This window comes from Marmota flaviventris, chromosome 1 (assembly GCF_047511675.1).
Source record: "Marmota flaviventris isolate mMarFla1 chromosome 1, mMarFla1.hap1, whole genome shotgun sequence".
Lineage (NCBI taxonomy): Eukaryota > Metazoa > Chordata > Mammalia > Rodentia > Sciuridae > Marmota > Marmota flaviventris.
Window position 1 is genome coordinate 147,785,377 of NC_092498.1, and position 20,550 is coordinate 147,805,926.

The 20,550-nt window shown below is 38.7% G+C and overlaps 1 protein-coding gene across 1 annotated transcript in view; it reads left to right on the forward strand.

Annotated features, from left to right (window-relative positions):
- Window positions 1–20,550, forward strand: part of LOC139706026 (piwi-like protein 3) — a 79,910-nt gene that overhangs the window by 55,200 nt on the left and 4,160 nt on the right. The window contains 12 exon segments of the mRNA XM_071613303.1: window positions 916–1,041; window positions 1,596–1,807; window positions 2,356–2,477; window positions 3,406–3,486; window positions 4,447–4,632; window positions 6,765–6,876; window positions 9,410–9,536; window positions 10,842–10,885; window positions 11,681–11,862; window positions 15,941–16,016; window positions 18,307–18,507; window positions 18,634–18,737. Of these exon segments, the coding sequence (XP_071469404.1) occupies window positions 916–1,041; window positions 1,596–1,807; window positions 2,356–2,477; window positions 3,406–3,486; window positions 4,447–4,632; window positions 6,765–6,876; window positions 9,410–9,536; window positions 10,842–10,885; window positions 11,681–11,862; window positions 15,941–16,016; window positions 18,307–18,507; window positions 18,634–18,737 (1,573 nt within the window).

Here is a 20,550-nt window from a genome sequence, read left to right on the forward strand (position 1 = left end):
TTAATATACAAAATCCAGAACCAAGAAAGTGAAGTTTGAATACATCACATTAAAACACACTTGTATCCCCCATCACAGTTCTGCAGGTGTGACTAAATATCATGTATAAAGTATGTGGTGTGTAGCAAATGCCAATAATTGATAACTCCTGTTTTCTTCCACTGAAAATGAATTTGATTGCTGGATGTGTCAGGAGCTAGTTCTAAATTCTATACATAAAATATAGTGAATAGTCATTCTCCTGTAGAAATACAGACTCTTAATACTGTGTAAGAGCACCATAAACTAAGAATAATAGTTTTCAGAAGTAACATTTCAGAAGTAAAACACTTTGGTCATCCAAACTATGGACTCTTGGCCATTCAAGGAAACAGGATTTACAGATATCTTTCACAATGCACTATTCACACTTTCATTCAAATCTTGCCTATGTGGAATATTTAAATAAATCCTAGAAGGTAATGAAATAGGCTGAGGTCCTTTCCAGTTTTTCTACATAGAAATGTCAGTTCCTCCATACTAAAAGGGAATTGCCTGGATGGATGGATGGATAGATATAATTTTTTTTTTCACTTCATTCATTCATTCATTCATTCGGCACTTTCTGCTGCCCACTAGAGGGCAGCACATAGTGCCAGGCGCTGAGCTATGAAGCTCTGCCACCAGAAATCAGGGTATTTTCCAAATCTTGTGAGGGTGAACAAATCGTGTAACAGGAATAAATCAAGTGCCAATAAAAGAGATTATTGGGAAACTTTCTTAGTAAACTTCTTGCAACCTGTCCATGAAATGACGTTTGGATCTTTCAGTGGCATCATTTTAAACCTTGATTGTTTTGCTTGATAGTTGGGGTTACATTGTTCTTTTCCCTTTTTGCTGTATAAATTTGCAGCCTTTGCATGTATTCATATGTAGGAGAACCTCAACTGGAAGCTGGACTGCAGGCATTATCTGTGAGGCCTAAGAGGCGTGCTGGAGTTTTTCAAGATCTTGTGGTGAATACCAGGCAGAACTTGGAGCATGTTAGACACTCAAAAACAGGTGTGTTGGCCTATGACCATTACATTTTATGGAGCTGTTCATTTTAAGCTCTTGATTACCAATAATGTGTGTTTAAGAGATTCTGCACAGCTTCACACCATCACTCTACGTAGACATATTTCACTCGGGCTGCCACTCGCCTTTGATTCAATTTTGCAGAAATGACCATTCATTGTAGAGTTTGGGTAGACTGCTTATCTTTCCTTAAAAGCCCATAAAATAGAATGACTCAGTTCTTTGGCTGTCCTGAGCTTTAAAAAATTACAACTGTTATCCATAGTGGCTTATTTTTCCTTTTGGTAGCTGTAGAGATTTAGTTTGGGGTTTGATTTATATAATATTTTAATCTTAAAGTTAAAACTCTCTAAATTTATATTTACATCAGTTCTCACCAAATTGACAGGCACTCTGGAGATCAGGTGTGTACAAATGTTTGTTTACTCTTTATCTCCGTGATTGACCTAAGTTTGTTTCCGAATATCATAGTGTCCAGACTATTTGGGGTCAAGTCAGTCACTTTGTCCCATTTTCGACATGTGCATTATTTTTTTCAGGTTCAGAAGGTAAAGCGGTAAAACTCGTAACAAACCATTTCCGATTGACATGTCCCCAGTGGATTGCATATAAGTACAACGTTGACTTCAAACCAGATGTAGACGATACAAATCTGCGTTCACAGTTACTTTTTCAACATGAAAGCGTTTTTGGAATAAGCCATATATTTGATGGAAACTCTTTATTGTTATCTCGAAGGCTAACAAATCAGGTTAAGTAATATCTGACGTTTTCTTTTCTTTTTCTTGCATTTACACTTTGCTATCACAAAACTGTTTCTGTACAAGAGCGTGTAGAGAAGTTTTGAGGATCTCTTGCCCACAGGACTTGTAACTAACCTGCGTGTCACATTTGATCAATATGAATGATCAATAATGCTTCTGATGTTAGTGCTTAAGGGGACTTTAAATGGAATTGAAGCACAATGTGGCTGGAAAATGCTGATTAAAAATTTTTTTTCATTTACTCTCAAACTTTAGCCAAAAAAAATGTTTGGATAAGGACATATTTTCCTTTTATGCATTTTCATTATCTTCTTTGAACTTCATCATCAATAAATTTTGATATTAGTTAACCAAATAAATTATTTATAGGAGCTTAAGTTAAAAATTCTAAAGCTTGGCTTTTGTGAACCGTGTTTTCTACACACAGGCATCATAGTGGAGTGTTGGATATCTAAGGGTCATGTTGGCTTGTTATTCAATGAAACTTTTCTTTCTTGAAAGAACGTCTGCAACATTTTTGTTTTGTACTCCTTAGGAGATGGAATTTGTCAGCTATACCCTAAGCCGTAGCATTGTGAAGATCACACTCCAGCTTTCCAAGGAACTGCTGCCCAACCACCCTGACTGCGTGCGCTATTACAACGTTCTCTTCAGAAGGTGTGTTGGCAAGATTGAGTTCCCATGAGCTGCGCTCATGGTTCACTTAGGCATCAGTGCTGGTGAACAGAGCTGTGTGCTTCTCACACTTTGTGAATTGACAGCCTCCATGTATTGAAATGGTGAGAAGTCTTGGGGAAGAAGTGACACTGGGGCAAGCTCTGTGGCTCATCTCCAACACTCATTCTCCCTGCCCACACCCATTTCCGGTGTTTGGTACCTGCCAGAGTTATCACATGCATAATGGGTGTTTTTATCTGGAGCACCTGCTTGCCCCTTCTGGAGTCACTATGTTGACCAGATGTTCAGAATTACAAACTATGTGTCCCAAGTTTTAAGAAGTTTAAGTTCAGTTCTGGGAATGAAGGACATTCTCCTGAGATTCATATAATTTATCTTTTAAAAAGAGCCAGAAAAATTTAAGTTACATGAGCCTTTATATCTTCCCTGGGAGCATTGGCACATGCAGCTCTGGAGGCTGAGGCAGGAGGACTGTGAGTTCAAAGCCAGCCTCAGCACTTTAGAGAGGCCCTGTCCCTAAATAAAATATTAAAAAGGGCTGGGGATGTGGTTCGGTGGCTAAGCACCCCTGGGTTCAATCCCTGCTATCAAAAATGTATAATATATAAATTTGGTGTGTGTGTGTGTGTGTGTGTGTGTGTGTGTGTATATATATATATATATATATATATATATATATATAACCAATATATATTTTTTGTATTTATATACACATATTTTTGAGATATATATGCATGTATGAGAATATGAATATATAATCTTCATGTAATTTATTATCGGGTGCTTTGTCTTAATTGATAATAGAACCAAAACCATTGGCAGACTGTTTTCCTAATGTATCTTACGTGTGACCAAATGCTTAGTAACATTCACTCTTTTCAATAAATTCTATTGTTTCAACTTCTAGAACTCTGAGGCAGATGAATTTGAAACAAATCGGCCGCCACTATTATGACTACAGGAAGAAATGTGTTATGTTGGGCCATGGGTTTGTATAAAGTAGAAAATACAATGTTCTATAGACTTAATATATTGTTTTTAGAAAGTTGCTCTATTTGAACTGGTATGATTTTTAAAGTGATATACCCTTTAAATTGTACCACCCACCATGATCAACTAAAGTTCAATTTAGTATAAATTAAAAAGAAAAATTAACCTTAAAAAACCCAGCATGATGCTCTGCCACTGAGGCTTATTTTAAAATGAACATTTTTTTTCTCTTCTCCCTCTCTACCTCCCTAACCTGGGGTCGGGGGGACAGGTTTACTCTTGGTCCCCATGCAGTTATCTGTCTGTCCTTAAGTGTATACCCACTACAGGAGTGAAGAATTTCAGACTTGGGGATGGCACCGGAAGAGCTAAGAAATGATTATCTCCCAAAATAACAAGTGAAGTAGGACCAGGAACACCTGGAATTGCCTCTGTCAAAACCCTCTGGTCCCTATGATGGGCAGAATCGGTCTCTGGGACAGGAGCCCCCTGTGTTTCTCCTTTCCTAGCAAAGCAATTAAACTTTTGGTTTTATTAGAAAAAAGTGGGGGGGTAGGAACCTAGTATGAAAAACATAAACCTAAAAGTATTCAGTTATTGTATAAACAATACAGGAAGCCTAAATCAATTAAAAATTGAGTGATAAATGTCTGAAATTTAGTAGCAATTATATATTATATGCATCTCTATTGTTGGGATATGTGTGTATATAAATTTATTTTAAAAGTTAGAGATGATGCATTAAGCCTGTATGTAGTAATAACAATTAACAAAGAGATGTGCTACTTATAAGTCATCTTTATTTGAAGGTCCTTGGAAAGATCAACTATTGCTAAAATTAAGGGATCAAAACCAGTTGACTTGTACCTATTTTAGACCCAGAGCTCAGGCCTTGAACACTTTGCTTCCTGCGCAGAGGCTGACCATCATACTCTCATGCGGTTTCTTGTGCCTGCAGGTTGGAAGTCTTGCCTGGTTATATTACTTCCATTCTTCCATATGAAAACAGCCTTACTCTGTGTGCTGACCTGAGCCATAAACTACTCTGATTGGAAACTGCTTATGATTTAATAATGAGACTAAAGGAGAACAATGAATTTGCCAAAATCAAAGAAGAATTAGTTGGGTCAATTGTTTTTACAAGGTAAGTCTACTTTTTAAACAAATTTATATAATCATCAATTTGATTACTCTCTTCACCCCACACACAAGATGTTCCTGTACTTCTTGAATCACTGAAGGTGGACATTTAGGACTAGAAATAGCATGAAAATCATAAGAACCATCTGCTGCACTTCCCATCTGGTTACAGCCTGGGAGAGAGTCTCTAGGCTCTTGTTGTCCCTCAGTCCCTGACGCCCATTCATTGGGTCTGCTTGCCCAGAGCAGCATGTTTTTTTCTGCATTTCTTCCCTTTTATTTTTTTGGGTGAATGATAAGCTATTTTAAAAATTAGCTCTTACATATAATCCATTGGCTACATTTTATTGGAAGGAAGTTTTTATCTTAATTTTCCTTCTACACAGAAGTATTAACTTGATAAGACAGTGGAAAGCAGTCTTAAAAAGAAAGCTAGAGAACTCGAATTTCCCAACTGCAACCTTATTAAAAAGTGACAACAATTGAGACAGGGTGATACTGGCACAAATATAGACCCGCAGACCACTGTTACAGAGCTGACTCCAGAAGCCGGCCCTCACCCTTGCAGTTTCTTATTTTTACAGGGATGTCAAGTTAATTCAACAAGAGGGAAAAGCCTTCTCAGTTATATGCTGGGGTGACTGGATATCCACCTGACCCCTCACACAATGCACAAAGTTTACCCAAATTTAATTCAAGAACTAACTCAAAATAGACCATGTGTACACGTATATAAGAGCTAGGAGTAAATTTTGAGTTTGGATTAGGCAAACTCTTCTTGGATAGGACATCAAGAGCACAGAGATAAAGAACATTATAGGTAGATTGGACTTCAAGTTAACAAATTTTATTCTAAGTACATTGTCAAAAAAGTGAAAGGACAACTGACGGACAAGGAGAAAATACATGCAAGTCACATGTATTAGAAGTAGTAGTATCTAGAATATATAAAGGACACAACCCAACAAGGAAGCCCACCAATTTTTTAAAAAATGGACACATCATCGGAGTAGACCTTTCTACGGAGACCTTTCTCCAAAGCAGATATTCTGGCCAGTGAGCACATGAGAGAATGTTCAACATCATAAGCCAGTGAGACTCAAAATAAGGTACTACTTCACATCCATGATGGTGGCTAATATGAAAGCAGATATCAACAACTTGGTAAGGATCTGGGAAATGTAGAACCAACTTTCTACATTGAGGTAGAAATGTAAAATAATATAATTTCTTTGTAAAATGTCATTTGAGGAAGTGTCAGACTAAAGATGGCATACCACATGACCCAGAAACCCCACTCCTAGTTATAAACCTAAGGGAACTGAAAACTTTTATCTGCCAAAATTCATACTTGCATGTTCATAACATAATTCATAATAACCCAACTATAAACAAACAACCCTAAGGTCCCTCAACTGGTGTATGAATAAACAAAATGTTTATCCATCCAGCTGAAAATGTGTGTATTTGTGCATATACATATGTATTGTGTGTGTGTGTATGTATGTGTATAAATATATATACTACAAAGATTTTGGAACCCAGGGCCTCACCCATGCTAGGCAAGTGCTCTAGCACTGAGCTACAGTCCCAGCCCTTTGTTTTCCTTTGTGACAGGGTCTTGCTAAGTTTCCCAGGCTGGCCTGGAACCTGCCATCCTCCTGACTCAGCCTTTCTAGTAACTGGGATTATAGGCACAGGCCACTGCTTCTGATTCCAGTAGAATATTATTTGGAAATTAAAAAAAAAAAAATCAATTACCAACACTTTCTACAGCCTAAATGAACCTTGAAAACATTAAGCTAAGTGAAAGCCAGGAAAGATTACATGCTGTACAGAGGCAGGAAGTTGATTTTTGGCTGCCTTAGGGCTGGGAGACTAGGGTGGAAATGAATGGTTGCTTATGGTTATGATGCTCTTTCTGGGGAGGTAGAAATATACTAAGATTGTTGATTGTACAACTCTGCAGATACAATGAAAACCATTGGCTCATTCACTTAAATGGGTGAGTTGTACAGTATGTGAATCAAATCTTGTTAGTATTGATATATCCTACAATTACTTGGAGGATTAAAAATACTTTCGTGTGCAATGACTAAGTCAGGAATACCCTCTTACGTTGTGGTTCCGCCACAGATACAACAACAGAACCTACAGGGTGGATGCTATCGATTGGAATCAGACTCCCAGAGATACATTTCCAAAATCAGATGGTGGCCAAATCACCTATGTGCAATACTACAAACAGGTAGGAAATCTTATTTTAAAAATTTTGAATCTTAAAATTTTTCAAACTTAATAGAATCAACTTCTCAGAAGTCTTACTTAGGAACCTTAGATATACAGTATGAATATACTCCCCTTTGGGGACTAGGGCTGCCTCATCTATTATCCATGTGTTCAAGTGCCTGTGTAGAGGGCAAAGTGGCATCATTAGACAGCTCTAGCAGGGCCACTCTGTCAGCCTTAGAAGTGGCTAGAGTAGTTTTCAACATGTAGATGGACTATTGGATAAAAATAAAATATGGTCAGTCTTCAGATAGAAAAATGTACTTGTCTAGAAGTCTCAACTCTGTAGTACTTGGTGCAAAAAGAATAAAAATGATCAATTACACTTGATGTGATGTCTCAGTGATGTGCTAAGGCACATCATGGGTTCCACAATTTCAAATGTGAGTGTTCACAAAGAAATAAGTAAACTTAGTAAACCAGGGAGCACCAGTTGATACAATCGACTTTCTAGTTTGGGAAGATGAAGAATGATCATTTAAAGAATGCCAGATACTTGTAGCAACTAGAAACAAGTTGCAGATGGATGATAAAGAAAAGCTTATATTTGTATATAAGAACCCAAAATGTAGCCACGTGGAGCCATTGATAATGACTGCACTCTGGTGGGTGTCCAAGGGAACAATAGTACCCTGGAGTGAATGCCACCCTCAGCCTTGTGTCTTCCATCCAGAAAGCAGTCAGTGCCTCAGTCGCCTCTTGGCTGTGCATGCTAGGACAGTGGAGCCTCCTGATCTTGAGGAACTTGGGTTCTCACAGCAGGCAGACAAGAAAAAACTATTCTGATCCTCTAACATAGATGGGGCCTCTCTTGTGGCTACGTAGATTGAGTGGACATGGAAGCTCCTGAGAAGCTGAAATGTGCATGTCATAAGGGAGTGAGCTGTGTGCAGATCAGGGAGAAGAAAAGGAAGGGGACAGCGAAGGCCCCTTTCTCACGGTGTTTCCCTATTTCGGAGCTGGTGTGTTCTCTGGAGAATTAAGGTGGTTCACAGAGGGAGCTGTGTCAACAGGGCTGGGGCTGCACCCTTATTGGAGGGTGAGGTAGGGGACGCCTTGTATAGAATTTTGAGCCCTGGGAAAACTTGAAGATTACTGTGATCAAATGGTAATATGTAGATGGATCAAGTGATCTGGGGTTGGTTTGTTTTTATTTTTATTTTTTGTTTTTTGGGGTTTTTTTTTTGGGGGGGGGGGCTTTTGGTATTTTGTTGTGGCCCTGGGATTGAACCTGGGTCCTTGAGCATGCTAAGCAAGCACTCTACCACGGAGCCCCATCCCCAGCTCAAGTGATCTGTTTTTAAATACTATTTCATCTATATATACAGAGAGAGCACAGGCAGGTAAAAATGGAGGCAAGGAATCCAGCGAGGAGTTTATTAAAGGGACTCAACATAAATGGTGGTGTGCTGGCTTGGAGAGGTGAATAGGAATGGGCAGGACTTGTGGATGGTGTGGATCTTATGGGTGCCAGAAAAAGGAGAGAAAAATGGGTGGATGATGGCATCATCCTCTGGGATGGGGGAGCCTGGAAGAAGCTGGCTTGGGTGGGCTGGAGGTATGAGAGGCTCTGATGGAGCGGCAAACTGCAAAATCAGTGAACTCCAAACCATGAGAAAGTTCTAGGACAGGGACACAGGTAAATCCCAGGTGCGTTTTAAATAACTACAGGCCTCTTTAAGGAAAAGACATCTCTCTTCTGTATCAATGTCTTAAGCTAGCCTCCTAGTTTCAATTCTTAAGAATAGTCACAAAAGCTGAATTTGAGGTTGTCTTCTTCGGAGTGTGGGAACTTTCTTGAAATTCCCAGGTGCTTGAGAAACACCTGATGCCAGAATCCATGTGACAGATTGTCATCAGCCAGGACCTTGCTGATAAGTGATGTGGAAGGCTCTAGCAGGATTGCTATTTTTTTTTTTTTTCAGGAGGAAAGGCACCACACTATTTGAGAATTGCAGCATCAGTGTAAGAAGTTGTTTGTGACATCTGGTTTTTAAAATGTCTTTTCCTCCTGGAAACAGGAACTATGAGCTTAGGGGAGAAGACTGAGAAGAAATGTTGGATGTAGAAATTTTTAAAAGGGGTCAGGATTTGCCCTTCCCCATTAGTGTGAGTCGTCTTAAAAGTTCTTGGTGTGCATTAGGAGTTTTCAAGGCAAGGTCAGTGATCACTGTATACTCCTAAGTCTCTCAGCCATCGCTGTGTATAAGGGCAGAGAAGAGAACAGTGACCTCAATGTGATGCTTTGTGGGAGCCCGACTCTCTCTGCCACGTCTGCTTATAGGAACCATAGCGACGTGGTCCCTGGGACATCAACATTAAGAAAACTTAAAAAGTCCTCTTCATGCTTTCTTAACAGCTAAGGGAAAAGTAATCACCAGCACACCTCCAGGCACCATGTGATCAAAAACACGTGCTTTTGTATCTCTTTATGTCAGGTTTTCTGTTTTTTTCTGATAGTCACACCCGTCTTCCTTGCTTCTCTTGAGCAGAAATACAATGAATATATCACTGACTTCAAACAGCCACTCTTGGTCAGCCAAGGAAGATGGAAAAAGGGCCGGAGGCTCATGCCACGTTCACCTATACGTCTGGTCCCTCAGCTGTGCTACCTGACAGGTAATGCTGACTGATGGAGTCTCTGTGGAAGACAACCCAAGTCTTTAAAAGTCAGATTCAGCTGGTGCCGTGGTGCGCACCTATGATCCCAGCAGCACAGGCCAAGGCAGGAGGGTGGCAAATCTGAGGCGTTGAGGCAACTTAGTGAAACCCTCCCTAAAAACAAAAAGGGTAGGGATGTAGCTCAGTGGTCGAGCACTTGCCCAGTTCAGTCTCTGAATTTTTAATACCAGAGAAAAAGTCACTGATTGAATTATGATGTAGAAATAGTCTTTTTGCAGAAGCCTATGACCCAGAATTGCAACCCCTAAGTTGGTCAGGTGTGGTTCCCTCTACCTCCACTACCTCGGTCTTCTCTAATATAAATTTATTCTTGCTTGTGTAGCTGTATTTTAATCTTTTTTAAAAGGTCTAACAGGTACCATACAAAGAGGATCTTCAATAATGAGAGAATTGTCTGCAAAAATGAGACCAGGTCCCATGAACAGGTCAAGAGTATTGAAGGAGTTCAGGGACTCTCTACAAGTGTAAGTGCTAATTTTCTGACTGTGCTTGTGCTTGAGTGTCGTGTGCACTGAGTTTGAGCTCTGTGTATATATCCCTTGACATCTCAGATTGTTCTATTAAAAAATGACTATTGCAGAAAAAAATGCTATTCTTTGGGGGAGAGGGGGAGCAATTCCAGTTTTTCTGATTGGGCAATGTTAGAGGACCAAGATACAGGAATAATGAAAGAGGCTCTAAATTGCCTATGGAAATGTGAGTCCAGGGGCAAGATTATTTCACAGTTCTATCTGCAATATTGTTAAGTTCCAGCTGCTTGCCCCTTGCTTGACCAATTAAGTTGACAGCTAAGGAGTTGAGGCAAGGCAAATGACTTTATTCAAAGAGTGGCTCAGTGAGAAGAAAGAGGGAATTCTCTGCCCAAAGCCCTTCCTCTTAGGAAGCTGATCTCGGGGGGCTTATCTTAGTGATTGACGGGTGTTCCCAGACAGTCAGGCATCCTGCAGCAGGAAGGCTGAATAATGGATATCCAAATCGTGATGTTTTCCAGTTTCTAAAATCTCAACAACTCCCACCATGAACAGAAACACCTCCACTGCTGAATTTCAATATTTCAACCCTGAGAACAGGCAGTAATGGATTCAAGGAAAATGGTCCTGATTTGCATATCTCTAATTGCCATTGCTTATTTTCCTTGATCTGATCACAATGGGAATATTTATATTTTCAGAGACCAGAATGCACAAAGAGAACTTAGTCGCTGGAGTTTTGTGCTTGACCCAGACTTTTTGTCTATCTCAGGAAGAACTTTGAAAGAAGAAAGAATCTTCCAACATAAAGATTCGGTAAGATGAATTGTCAGGATTTGCATGTCATGGTGGAGTCAAATAGAGTAATACACAAAGGAACCAATTCAGTCATGTTTATAGCTATGCCTGTTGCTCTTCTCAGTATACCTATTCTTTCAGTGAGATGACAGGCAAACACTGCATAAGGATATGTGTGAAGCACTTGGCTATAGTGAGCTCTTTCATCTCTTTATCTAAATCTGTGGACATTTGCTCCTGGCAGTTGGAAGACTGATCTTCCAAGTATATTCTTAAGGACCAGATACATAGAATCGGAATGATGCAGAGGAACCTGTAATAAAGGAAAAGACTGAAGTTTTAACAGTATTAGAGCAAAGAAGGATTAATGAATCCGGCAGCACTCGGAACCAGAAGAGGTTCAGAGTTTCATGGCAGCAGTGTGGGCAGTGAGCTGCCACAGGCTGATGTAGAAGTACAATGAAAACGATATATTTGACTGGAGTCGAAAGACCCTACATAGATGTTGGTTGGCAGTTTCTGGTTGGTAAATTTCCTAGTTTCATTTTACTTTTTACATTAGGTCTCCACGTACCTCTGAGGAAACTGAGATCCTGGAATCATCTTAGTCTAATGAACTCTCAACTAAAACTTCACGACACCCAAGATAGAATCCAAGTTCTGCTAATCTAGATCTTAAATATGTGATCCACACATTATTTAAGCTAAGAATTGAGAGATTTCAATAGAAATCGCACAGGTATACAATGGAAATGCCCTTGGATAATGTTGATGTCGAAAAAAAATGATTTATGTCTTATCATTCTTTTCTAGTTTGAGGCTGATCCACCAGCAGACTGGTTAAAAGGATCAAAAAGTACATCCTTACTTAGGATGTCACTGAAACATTGGGTGATACTTCATACTAGGAACTGTGTTTCTGAGGCCAAGATCTTAGAGGAGAATCTAAACTCGGTCACCCCTGCCATGGGCATTACATTAGAAAAAGCAAAAATGTAAGTAGAGTGGCAATTTCCAATTTAGAAATCGGTTGTTAACAATCTGAAAGTAGAGTCTCTGAGATATCAACTGGGAGGAATCATTTTCTTTATCAAAACTCTGAAACCCTATAAGTAAATGTTAATTTCTTATAGTCAACAAACACTAGAACAGACTTTTGTGACATGCTTTGTGGCTGTTAGGATACATGTTGAGGAAGACATGGGAATGAGCAACTTGGTGTGAATGGATGGGGAATACTTTTTAAATTTGTTTACTTATACATGACAGGAGAATGTATTTTGGCAGAATATACATACATAGAGTTTAACTTATTCTATTTAGGATCCTACTCTTGTGGTTGTACACGAGGTGAAGTTACACTGGTCATGTATACAAATACAAGGCTAGCAAAGTGAGGACTGATGAAATTGTACTGTCTTTCCCCACCCACCCCTTTGTTTGCTTTTGTCTAATCCAATGGGTTATTGTTATTCCCCTCCCCAGCCTCCTTTGTTTGGGCCACAAAGCAGAGAGAACATTCAGCTTTTGGTTTGGGGGATTGGCTTATTTCACTTAGCATGATAGTCTCCAGTTCTGGATGGGGACTGTTGAGAACTAGGTCCCACTGGATGCAGTGGCACCGCATGTAATCCTTGTGGTCAGGAAGCTGAGGCAGGAGACTCACAAGTTCAAAGTCGGCCTCAGAAACTTAGTGAGCCTCTGAGCAACTTAGCAAGATCCTGTCTCTAAATAAAATATAAAAAGGGCTGGGCCTGTGGCTCAGGGGTTTAATGCCCCTGGGTTCAATCCCCAGTACAAAAAAAAGAACAACAAGGGGCTGGGGTTGTGGTTCATTGTTAGTGCTTGTCTTGCATGTATGGGGCACTGGGTTTGATCCTCAGCACCACATAAAAATATATAGATGAAATAAAGGTATTGTATCCATCTACAACTTAAAGTTTTTAAAAAGAACCAAGGTCCCAATCATGTTTCTAAAAATTGAACTTATTTTTAAATGGTTTAATCTTTTTGTAGCAATTTTGGGTTCACAGAAAAATGGAGAATGTATGGAGACTTCCCATGTACTCCCTACCTCCTCCATTATCAATATCTCCCACTAAAGCAGTGCATTTAAAATAATTGAAACTATATTAATAAACCTATATTAATCCATTACAATTGCTCAATCTATAGTTTACATTGTACAAAATCAAGAATGAAATTCATTCTATGGATTTGGACAAATGTATGTGACATGTATCCACCATTACAATACCAAGCAGAGTAGTCTCAACTAATTTTTTTTCACTATGTCCATAGTTCTCACTTTTCCAGAATTTCATACAGTTGAAGCATATAGTATGTAAATTTTTCAGATTAGCTTCTTTCAGTTAGTAATAATGTACTTAAAGTTCTTCTTTTTATGGTTTGATAGCTCATGTCTTTTTAGTGCTAAATGTTATTATGTTGTCTAGATGTACCACAGTTTTTTTTCATTCCCCTACTGAAGGACATCTTGTTTTCTTCCAAGGTTTGACAATTATGCATAAAGCTGCTCTAAATATTTATGTGCCAGTTTTTGTGTGGACACAAGTGTTTAACAACTTTGGATAGATACCAGGAAACACAATTACTGGATCATATCATAAAAAAAGTGTTTTTAACAAAGCACCAACTGTTTTCCAAAGTGTCTGTACCTTTTGCATTCCCCTTGGCAATGATCAGAGTTCCTACTGCTCCAATTTCTCACCAGCATTTGATGTTACAGGTGTTCTGGGATCAGGTGATTCTAGGGTGACATTGACTCTAAGTTGTTTATATTTGCATTTTCTCAATAGCATAATATGGAGCATTTTTTCACATGCTTATTTGTTAGATCTTTCCATATTTATCTTCCTTGGTGAGGTCTTATATGTTTGGCTCATTTTAAAATCAGCTTGTTTTCTTATTGGTGAATTGTAAGAGTGCTTGGTATATTTGAGATAACAGCTCTTAGTTAGATGTCTTTTGCAAATATTTTGTTTTAATCTGTGGCTTGTCTTCTCATCTCTGACAGTTTCCTTCACAAGGCACAAGTTTTTAATTTTAATGAAGTCTTACTAATCTATTTCTTTTTTTTCATGAATTTTGCCCTTGATGTTGTATCAAGTTGTTGTCATAACCAAGGTCATGGAAATTTTCTCCTATAAAACTTTAGGAGTTTTTAATTTTGAGGTTGTACATTTAGGTCTGTGATCCATTTTTGCATTAGTTTTGGGAAGGGTGTAAGGTCTGTGTCTAGACTGATTTTCTTTCTGGCACATGGATGTCTATTTGTTCCAGGATCATCTGTTGAAAAGATTCCTTATTGTGTTGGTTTTGTTCCTCTGTCTGATTATTGACCTGAGTCTATTTCTGGCTATATAATTTCCATTGACCAATTTGTCTACGCCGTCCCCAGAACCACACACTGTCTTCATTACTGTAGGTTTCTATTAAGTCTTGATGTTGGATAGGTCATTCCTCCACCTTTGTTCTTTTTCAATATTGTATTGGTTAGCTGTGATGCTCCAATTTAAAAAAAAAATGTGGAAAGAGAAAAAAAATGTGTTGGTTATAGTGGGTCTTTTGCTTCTCATAAGTTTTAAAAATTAGTTTGCCAATATTCACAAAATTATTCACTGATTTTTGATTAGCATTGCATCAACTATAAGTTGAGTCTATGAACATGGAATACTGTTCCATTTTATTATTTATTTATTTATTTATTGGGATTTTAGTTTCCCTTACGTAGGTTTTAGGCATATTTTGTTAGATTTATACCTAAGTATTTCATTTTGAGGTGTGAATATTGTTTTTTCATTTAAAATTCTACTTTTGTTGCTGGTATTTTTTTTAAAAAAGCATTTAGCTCTTATATATTAAGCCTTGTATCCTGAAACCTTACTGTAACCTCTTATTCATTTCAGGATTTTGTTGATTCAGATTTTCTTCACAGATATCATCTACAAAAAGAGGTTTATTGCTTTGACTTTCTTCTATAATCACATTAGTAAGAAACTTTGAGTAAAATGTTAAAGGAGTTTTATGTTGGGGACACATCTGATTTTTAAGTTTTTTTTTAATCAATCCTTTTAGTTATGAAAAATTGTGCTCAATTTCTGATCTGAGAGTTTTGTCTGATGTTTGCTGTCTCTCTCTTGATTGTGCTTTTGCATTTTGGTGTGCCTTGTAATTTTTCCTTGATGGCTGGATATGATGCTTTGGGTCAGTGTGTGCTGTAAATGGTCATGTGGTAGTAAGTTAAAGGGAAACTAGACTCCTATAATGAGGTGTCATTCTGTGGTGAGGTTGAGCCTGTGGATTGTGAATTTCACAGGTGCTTAAGTTCTTCTCTCCTTGGTCAGGCAGGACCAGATGGCTAGAGTGTGCTAGAGTTGCTATTTCCCTTATCTCATGCAGATTAGCTGATAATTCCCCAAAAGATCAGGCTCTGGTAACTGGTTTTCCCTGCAGGCCAGCCTTGCTGGGAAGAAGAGTTTTCTAAAATATTTCAGAAGGATTCTTCTTCCCCTCCTCTTTTGGAATCACCAGGGGATTTTTCTGATATTTTAGAGAACCTGGTTGATCTCCTAGAAGTGAGTCTTCCAAATTACAGGGTCCTCCCTGGGCCTGGGTACACCTGCAGTTTTTTTAATTTTCCCCAGTTGTCCACACTGAGCATCCACCAATTTCAATAAATTGTCAATGACAATTTAGGTCTCTGCTTTGTCTTGGGCCTGTTTGCTCTGAGCCTCTCGGGCAAGCCCTGACTCTTGGGATCACCTGTGTTTTTTCCTTGGGGGCAGTCATTTGCCCTGTGTCCTCACCTCTCTTAGGGATCCTAGAATGATTTTTTTTTTTTCAGTCTATTTAGCTTTTTACTTCTGATGACCAAATGGTGACATCCCAGCTCATTACAAAGGAAACCAGACCTACAAATTAGTTTGAAAAACAACTAAAATGGAAATCTTGACATTTTTATCATGGCTTATTTTTATTCATTGCATGAAATATTTGTTGTGTTTCACTATTCATTTCCACTGGAGGATTGATGATATGTTTATTTTCTAGGAGAGAAGTACCTGGTAACACTATCTCTAGTTACATAGACATTTTAAAGACGCTTATCAAAGATGGCCCAGAAATGGTAAGTGTCTAGTTGGTGTGTGTTCTTTAGTTCTAAATCTGCATTTACATGTACTTTAACATTTAGAAGGCTGCCCATGTTCCCCTAAACTAACCAACAACTGCCAATGTATCTCTAGAGTGTAGCTGAATGTGCACTATCAGGGCTTAGCTATTCCTTTTGCTAATGTTCTCAGGCTTTTTTTTAATAGTCTTATACTTGGACATTTACATTTTTCTAGTTTTCAATTATTTTGTTAAAATATTTATTTTTTAGTTGTAGTTGGACACAATATCTTCATTTTATTTTTATGGGGTGCTGAAGATCAAACCCAGGGCCTTGCACGTGCTAGGCGAGCGCTCTACCGCTAAGCCACAATCCTAGCCCCTTCTCAGGCTTTTGAATTTGGAATTATTTTATAAAGTGATATGACATATAAATTTAATGTAAATGGGTTATAAAAATCATCATGATTTTCATCTCCAGTTATGATCTAAGTAAATGTTTATTTAGTATAGTATTTCTTCTAGCTCGAGTCCTTCCTCTTGTTCAATGTTTCTTCCATCCATTGTTTTAGACCAAGTTGTCATTACCTGGTGTCTGAGTTACTACAGAAATATCCCATCTTTCTCCCTTCCTTGAATTCTTTTCCTTAATTCATCTTGCATCCTCCTCCTTCCCTCAGGATGATCTTTGACCAGGGAGGCTTTCTTAATCATGAGGCCAGTATGTTTTTCTTCCTTTTATATGAAGCCTAGACTTTCTTTTTTTAATTGCTATAGGGAATCTTGGGAGGCAAACACCTTTTCTGAGCCAATATCCATTTTCAAATGAAATGTCTTAGCTCTTCAGAAAAAGAGGTAAATCAATAAATAGAGATATATATTTATTGGATACCACATGTTTTAAAGTATGTTTCCATTGTGGAATGGTTAATTCTAGCTAATTAACATGCATTACCTAATAGTTGTGTTGATGGTGAGAACACTTAATATCTACTCTCGTGACAGTTTTTTCAAGAATATTATATACACCATTAACTACAGTCAACGTGCTGCCTGCTAGATTTCTGGAACTCATTCCTTCTACCTAACTATAATTATGTGTTATTTGACCAACACCCCTACAGGCTCCCCATTCTTGGTAACCAACCCCACCTGTGGTAAACACTGTCCTACTTTCCACTTCTGAGATCAACATTTTTAGATTACACACACAAGTTAAGTTTATATGATGCTTTTTGTTTCTGTACCTGGCTTATTTCATTTAATATCCTCCAGGTTCATCCGTGGTATCACAAATGACCAGATTTCCCTCTTTATAGTGAGTAGCATTCACTATGTTTATATATACTACTTTCTTTGACCATTCATCTCTTGGACATGTTAGTTGATGCCATATCTTGGCTATTGTGAATAGTGCTGAGTAAGCATAGGAGCACAGATACTTCTTTCATGAACTTGTTTCCTTTACATATATACCTAGCATGGGATCATTGGACCAAAGGGCAGTTCTGCTTTTAGTTTTCATGGAACTTCCCCTCTGTCTCCAATGATAGACTGTACTAGTTGACATTCCCACTGGCAGAGTGCAAGGGTGCCCTACTCCACACCTTTGATCACAGTCATCCTCAATGGAGTGAGGTGATGCCTCATATGACTTTGATCTGCATTTCCCTGATGATTAGTCATGTTGAACACATACCAGGTACACCTGTGAAACATGCATAAATACATACACAAAATCTTATGCCTGCATTTTAGGATTTTAGTTGTAAGACAGAAAAATATTTGTCTAATCCACTGACTAATCCATTTGTCTAATCTCTCTCAATTTGGATTTGCTCATTTCCTCATAATTAGATTCAAGTCATGCATTCTTGCAAAATACCATAGATGTGGTAGTGGGTTTTTCTCAATCCATGATATCAGGAAGCACAGGATGTTGATTTAAATGAACTGGGACAAGTAGAGTACCTAGCAAGTACCCTATCTATAAAGATCATCCTGCAAATGGTGGCTTTCCTGATCCTGGTATCCTTCTGTGGACACTTTCAACCCATCCTTGTTAACTTCACCCTAAATTCTTGGAAATCGAGTCAATGGAACAAAGGATTTTTAAAGCTTAAGCATTGGATGCACACTTCCCAGTTTGCCAATTCTGCAGCCTTTTCCTTGTGATGTGATTCTACACTCTCTACTTCCTTAGACTTAGTCACTTAGTAGACTCTAGTTAGTGTTCTGCCTTGAAATGGCTTTCATTTCTCTTATCATTACTGTCTTAAAGAGTTTCATGTCTGCTTGCTTTTAAGGTGGTTTGCATATTGCCTGATGATAGGAAAAACAGGTATGATGAAATAAAAAAATACTTGTGTGTTAAATCTCCAATTCCAAGCCAGTGTGTGGTGGCACATACCCTGACTAAAACCTGGACATTAAAAACCATGGTCGTAAAGATTGCCCAGCAGATGAATTGCAAGATGGGAGGAGCCCTCTGGAAGGTGGAGACAGGAGTATGTAGGATTTCATTACCTTCTCTTTTATTTGTGAATAGTGAAATTTAAGAGTCTGTTTTTTAATCTAACCATTAAGTTTTGTTCATATTCTGTTCTAAATTTACTTTTTTTATTAAAAAAAAGTTGAAAAAGACAATGTTCGTCGGTATTGATTGTTTCCACGATATTGTAAGTCGTCAGAAGTCAATTGCAGGATTTGTGGCAAGCACCGATGAGGAATTAACCAAGTGAGTAAGCTTTGGTAGACATTTGATTGGTAGCTGTCTGTGCACCCAACCAAAGAGGCGACCTGACTCATACTTATTGGGAGTTCGGACGAGTAGTTCTTAGCCATGAGCTGTCCCAATTTTCTGGCAAAATTATGCTCCCAAAATATTTTGCATGAATGGTTGAGTTCGTGGGGGGTTTTTTTGTTTGTTTTTCATCTGACAGAGCAAAAAGTAGCAGATGACAATAACTGCTTATATTTAGTTCTTTGGGTGAGACTCTGAAATCATGAGATAGAAATTAAAATCTCAGCCGAGCCACATTCTCCTCTTCAGGCTCTCGTGGGTGTGGCAGAGGCCATTTCCTAGTGGTGCTAGCACAGAGGTCCCGATGCTTTGCTGGCTGTCAGTTGCAGGCCAGTCTAGCCTCTTAGAGATCGTGCACATTCCTTTCCACATGCGCCCCCCCCCCCCCCATCTTCCAACCAGAGGCCTGGAGGTATAGAATCTTGGCTTCTTCAGGCCTTTCTATGTAATGTACCCACAAAAGAAGATGTGCATCTGTATTTCCACAACACCCCTTTTCTTCTGGAGCCATTTCCCCCCCCCATCCTTAGAGTAGAAAACACACCACACCTTAAAATGAGTTTGTAGCCCTTGTGTATTACATGATATGTGGCCCTCAGATTACCCCTGCCCCCATGATTGATGTTTGTGGCCCACTAGAGGATGATTTCAGAGTGTTTTTTAGAGAAAATCCATCCTCATTTCCACAGATGACATCATTTCCCCCAGTGATTCTCTATTTCCACACAGTAACATTTTATACTGCTTTTTCTTTGAATTAGAAAATGTTGCGATAATGGGAAGACAGTGTCACTCAGTGGACATTCTGAAGTAATTTCTAGATTTAAATACTGGCAGTACAGCAGGGAAAACGGAGAACCAAATGCTGATGGTAACTCATGGAGGTTAATAAAGAGGCAGACAAATAAGTAGAGCACATAATGTCAGGTGGTCAGGTGAGCTCCTTCATGAAGTAAACAGTAAAGAGATAGCAACTTGAGACATTTTATGAATTTTTTTGTGGGTGGGTGGTAACAGGGGTTGATCACAGCCACTGAGTCGCATCCTCAGCCCTATTTTGTATTTTATTTAGAGACAGGGTCTCACTGAGTTACTTAGCACCTCGCTTTTGCTAAGATGGCTTTATACCCATGATCCTCCTACCTCAGCCTCCTGAGCCACTTGGATTACAGGTGTACACCACAGTGCCCAGCCATTTTGATTTTACTGGACATGTTGAAGTTGTCATAATAGCTGTCAGTCTTGCAAATCAAATTGCTTCCTCAGATTATTATTATGGGTGAGCCCTTTGCCTAAGACATTGACCCCCAAAGCAGAAATCTCCAGGAGAAGAGTTTTCACTTGGTCACATTCCCCAGCAGATGAAACTAGAGTAGTCATGTATGTGGACAACATGAGTAATGTTTTAAAATGATTTTTTAGTTGCAGATGGGCATAATACCTTTATTTTTAGGTGGTGCTGAGGATCAAACCCAGTGCCTCACAATTGCTGGGCAAGTGCTGTACAACTGAGCCACAACCTCAGCCCCAAAATGAGTAATTCATAATAATTTTAACAGTTCTTGTTTGTGTGTATTCAAAAACCCTTATAAGATGCCTAAGATATCAAAAGAGACTAATACTTGATCATTGTAGATATGTGAAGGGATTGATCCTTAATTGGATCCTTTGGCTACTGGGGTGTGTGTGTGTGTGTGAGCGCGCGCGCCCGCATATATACACATGTATATATTCTTGTCATAGTTTA